The 4,905-nt window shown below is 37.7% G+C and overlaps 2 protein-coding genes across 3 annotated transcripts in view; one reads left to right on the forward strand and one right to left on the reverse strand.

Moving 5' to 3' along the window:
* cep83 (centrosomal protein 83) overlaps positions 1 to 2,308 on the forward strand; it is a 10,296-nt gene extending 7,988 nt beyond the window's left edge. For both annotated transcript variants that reach the window (XM_032504666.1, XM_032504668.1), the window contains exons 12-16: positions 306 to 463; positions 607 to 736; positions 1,412 to 1,515; positions 1,598 to 1,781; positions 2,095 to 2,308. In XM_032504666.1, the coding sequence (XP_032360557.1) occupies positions 306 to 463; positions 607 to 736; positions 1,412 to 1,515; positions 1,598 to 1,781; positions 2,095 to 2,232 (714 nt within the window). In that variant the 3' untranslated portion in view covers positions 2,233 to 2,308. The remainder of the gene's footprint in view (positions 1 to 305; positions 464 to 606; positions 737 to 1,411; positions 1,516 to 1,597; positions 1,782 to 2,094) is intronic.
* plxnc1 (plexin C1) overlaps positions 2,078 to 4,905 on the reverse strand; it is a 55,720-nt gene continuing 52,892 nt past the window's right edge. The window contains exons 28-30 of the mRNA XM_032505812.1: positions 3,526 to 3,666; positions 3,374 to 3,448; positions 2,078 to 2,874 (exon numbers count right to left, since the gene is read on the reverse strand). Of these exons, the coding sequence (XP_032361703.1) occupies positions 2,770 to 2,874; positions 3,374 to 3,448; positions 3,526 to 3,666 (321 nt within the window). The 3' untranslated portion in view covers positions 2,078 to 2,769. The remainder of the gene's footprint in view (positions 2,875 to 3,373; positions 3,449 to 3,525; positions 3,667 to 4,905) is intronic.

A 4,905-nucleotide genomic window follows, 5' to 3' on the forward strand; every position in this document is an offset into this window, starting at 1 on the left:
TGCACCGTCCCATCCTGAACGTAGCACGCACTGCTGTAGAAAATAAGGTGTAAGTGCAGCAAGGCTTCATCTCTTTTATACTAACGTTACGAAGGTGAGGTAGGCAACGACACATTAAGTGGTTTATAGTAGACCATTGCTGACAAATTACCCCGTCAGCTACAGTAAATTTAAGACATGTTATGACTTTAATTTCATAAAGTTTAATTTCAGACGTTTTAAGACTTCTTAAAGACCAGCCCCAACACTGTGCATTCAGAAAAACCCTGTGGAGATTGAGTGGCTGATCTTTGTTTGACCAACAGCAAAACCATGAACTGGGTGTCCAGCTGGGGACGCTGTCACACTCTGAAAGTGACCTGATGGAGACAAACCAGCGACTGAGAGAAACTCTAGACAGACACAGGGAGGATCTGAGGACAGCCCGAGCCCAGGCTGAGAGGAGCCAACATGAAGCAGAGCGGTATGTCTGCTGGTCTGTCTTTAAGTAATCCTGCTAAAGAGAGCAGCTTCCTTTTTGTTAGAAAAATACTAACAACAAATCATGCATCTTAAGAGATCGGAGTGGTTTAATTACCCCATTAAAATTCTCTTTTCTTCCTCCAGACTGGTGGAGGACCGTCGGGTTGAGTGGTTGGAAGAGAAACACAAGCTGCAGGAGCGAGAAGCTGAGCTGCAGCAGAAATACTCTCAGGTCAAAGAGAAACTGCAGAGGGCAGCAGTGGCCCAGAAGAAGGTACCGCTGCTCATTACAATGTCAATTTGTGACTCCTTTTTTCTTCCCCCATCCTGGATCCTATTTGCACATGCATTTGTATTTAAGTAACTAATGTGAAATAAGATTTTTGAAATTGGTCTAGTATTGCATGAGAATGCTGTTACATCAGCTGCAATCCTATAGGCCTGTTGCCAATTTAGTCGGTGCTGTTTTTGTCACTGACTGTCTGAGATCATCGAAAGGATCCTTACAGAGAGAGAACTTTTTTTTTTAACCAAAAAAAAGAATTCTCACTAAACCCATCAGACTCTATTCAAAAAAACATTTTAAGCATGCATGGATTAAGCCTATTTCTCCATGTAGATCTGTAAAACAAGGGTTTATTTCAACCACACTGCAGTGGTAAATGATGAACAAAGATGGCTCTTTATGTTACTCTTTAACGAAAGGTCTACCTCTGTAGGGACCCATTCCATAATGTTTAAGACAAACAATAATCTGGCATTTTGTGTATGTATATTCAAGATGCACAATCCAGTATTTTACATTTGTATCTTGTTTTGTAGTGATATACTAGAATAATTTCAGAGATTATTCCCATCAGCCTCTTACACACAAAAGGAAAATAGGTCCAAGTTGGAAAAACATAGTTGCCCTTTCAGAGAGACTTGATTTAGTCTCTGTCTGTCTCAGAGAAAAACACTGACCGAGAACAAAGAGAAGAGACTGCAAGATAAGATCCAGCTGCAGGAGGCCAAGATAGAAGAGCTGGAACTGGAAGCTGCAACAGCCAAAAAGTAAACTAAGTCTCATTTTATGAATGAAATACTAGTTAGTTACTTTTTTCTGCTATATTCAACACACCCATTTCTTTTCCAGACGTTCATCTTTCTCAGAGGAGCAAGCCCAACTCAACAGGCGATTGAAGGAGCTGCAGCGACGAAATAATGAGTTTCGGCGCCTCCTATTGGGTGGCCAGGGCCCCTACAGTGCTGCCCACCCCTTCCTAACTGCACCTACCGCCTTTTTCCTTGGGTCTGAGGGACCCTTAGTCAACGTACCAGTAAGGATGATACTGCCATGTAAATAGTTTGAATTGAAGAGCAGTTTTTACACCAGAATGCCATGCACCAACACAGGTCTCTTTTTACACACCCAACTAAATGCAATAAGGTCACATTTCAGTGTGAAATCAGAAGCAGCAGTAGAGCATCTGAAGTTAGACATTAATGCCATACGTTAAATTCCCCTCAGCCACTCGAGTTAGGTTTCCATTGTGTGAAATGAATGTCATAACAACGCCCTTATGGTGTGAAAGTAAGGAAGGCTGTTTTGTACCGTTAGCTCATTTGTCTCCTCTTCCCTCTGTGTGGCAGGAGGAGCAGCATCAGAGAGAGTTGGTTTTGCTCCGTCGCAGGCTGGAGGATTTGGAAAGTGCCCAGCAGCAGCAGTTGGAGGAACTGGGATCTTTGGTGCAGAGGGGCCAGGACCCCACTCCCCTGCCTGATCTCTAATCCCCACACTACTTCTTCTTGGACTTGTATTTAAAATATAGAGTGAAATCACATCAAGGACACTGGCAGGTTTTTTTTATAAAAAAAAACCATTTGTATTAATAAATGGATTTTGCCATTTTCAAAATTTACCATGACAGCCTCAGGGTTTGAGTTTGTATTGGTGTTTTTTGGGTAAGCCACTGATTTCATATTTGATTAAAAAAATGTTTTATGCACAATGTTTTTACACACTCTTTTTCAAGAAGTTCAACTTGAATTGTATAGAAATGATTTACAGAAATTTGTGGTTGTGACATTGTAATTAAAGCTTACTTGTTAATGGTCACCAGACGTGTTTCATACAGTCACAAACTGCATTCAGCAAGAGGGGTCTTTTAAATACTGTTACTGAGGTAATATGTGCCTCACTAACTTCCCTATAGGGTTTTCTGCCCTGATGTGAAAAACTCCCCATTGACGCATGAAATCACATTAGCAGCTTCTCTTACCTCACCACATCATTCAATTACTTGATATGAGTAAAAAGACAGCAGCTCAGTTCCAAGAGCAACTTTTAAGTCCATCAAATGATTTTTTAACATGATGGAGTTGTTCCGTCAGCTCAGTAGGGGCTCCGTTTTGGTCCAGCTTGTCTTTGATCTGTAGAAAAGGCAAACATAACCCCCCCCCCCAAAAAAAAGCTATTGACAATAAAACTTCTTCAATCTCATCAAAAACTTGTCAGTAGAGTACAAAATAAACGCCTTTCAATTAAAAGTGACAGTCACACTAACAAGACTCAGGTTTACATTCAAAACATGCACCACTTAACAAGCCTTTTACTATGTGGTGAAACTGTTTAATTTACTGAGGAATTCTTTGTAAAGACTGATACTGACATTTTATACTCATTAAAAAGTTTTGGGTGACTTGACAACAGATATGAGAGGAAATCTTATTTCCTCATGTGACGCACAAGGGAATTGCTCTTGTGGTCAACATCTCACAGATAAGTCATGTTTAAGCAAACCCAGCTGTGGTTATCTTAATGCTGAATCCACCAGTATAAATACTTTTATATCTAATAACCTTATACTACTTTTTGTGATGTAGAAAAGACAACTGTGTGTAATCTAGTGTTGAGATGAAAAGGACTGACCTCTGTGAAGTATCGCTGAATGAATTTGTAGAGTTCTCTGAGGGCTGCAGCTTCGTTAAACTCGTTTTCATGTTTCTGAAACAAAAAACTGTTCTGTTCAATGCTAGTCGTCATGGTGCCAATTTGTAAAGATGTACTGAAATGGACATTACCTTTGACTCTTCCTGCAGGAATTCCTTGAATTCAGAATCTGTGATTGGTAACTGGTCTCTGATCTGCTTGTAGTAAGCCTTTACTTCCTGTTTAAACTTTGGGATGTCTTTGGCATAGAGGAGCTTGTTGGTTGGTGCATTCTGAAACACAAAAAGTACAGAGTTTGCATCAACACTGTTTTGTGGCTTTGGGTTTATATGTAATTAAAGGTGCTATGTACACTATGACGTAATAACTTTTTTGAGATACAAAGCTGAGGGAGACCATCAGCTCCACAAAACACTGATTTTTCTCAGTGTGGCTATGTTTAGAACATGGTGTAATTCGGTGACTCCTGCACAGAAACTTGAACGAAAATACTTACCTCGTCTGAAGGATCCATGTCCTCCTTAGCTACTAGCAACTACATAGAGGAGAGGTGCAAGCGCTTTCACAAAAGTCTTGTAGCATCACTAAGAATTCTTCAAGGGGGGACGCAAACTAGTCACTATGGACTATTGAAAAAAGTGATAAAAAAACATAATATAGTATTTCAAAAGAGTCATAATAAATATAGTATGCTAAAAAAGTCATTAAAAAGCCATATTATATTATGTTAAAAAAATGATAAAAAGGCCATAATATAGTATGTCGGAAAACATGATAAAAAAGCCATAGTATAGTATGTAAAAAAAAACGTCATAGTATAGTATGCTGAAAAAAGTGATAAAAAGCCATGGTATAGTATGTCCAAAATTGATAAAAAAAAGGCCATAATACAGTATGTCGGAAAAAGTGATAAAAAAGCCCATAGTATAGTATGTCAAAAAAAGAGACATAGTATAATATGTTGAAAAAAGCTATAGTATAGTATGGCAAAAACGTCTTAGTATGTAAAAAAAAAAGCCATAGTATAAAATGTCAAAATAGCCATAGTATAGTATGTCTAAAAAGTGATAAAAAAGCCTTAGTATAATATGTCAAAAAAAAAGCCATAGTATAATATGTTGAAAAAAGCCATAGTATAATATGTCAAAAACGTCATAGTATGTAAAAAAAAAAAGCTATAGTATAGTATGGCAAAAAAGTAATAAAAAGCCATAGTATAAAATGTCAAAATAGCCATAATGTAGTATGGCAAAAAAAAAGCCATAGTATAATATGTCAAAAAAAGCCATAGTATAACATGTTAAAAAAAGCTATAGTATAGTATGGCAAAAAAGGGATAAAAAAGCCATAGAATAGTATGTCAAAAATTGATAACAAAGGCCATCACTTTTTATCACTTGTTGACATTATTCTATGGCGTTTTTGACATATTATACTATGGCTTTTTATCACTTTCGACATACATATTATGGCTTTTTTATCACTTTTTCAACATAATACTATGGAATGGT

The sequence above is a fragment of the Etheostoma spectabile genome, chromosome 23 (genome assembly GCF_008692095.1).
Source record: "Etheostoma spectabile isolate EspeVRDwgs_2016 chromosome 23, UIUC_Espe_1.0, whole genome shotgun sequence".
Lineage (NCBI taxonomy): Eukaryota > Metazoa > Chordata > Actinopteri > Perciformes > Percidae > Etheostoma > Etheostoma spectabile.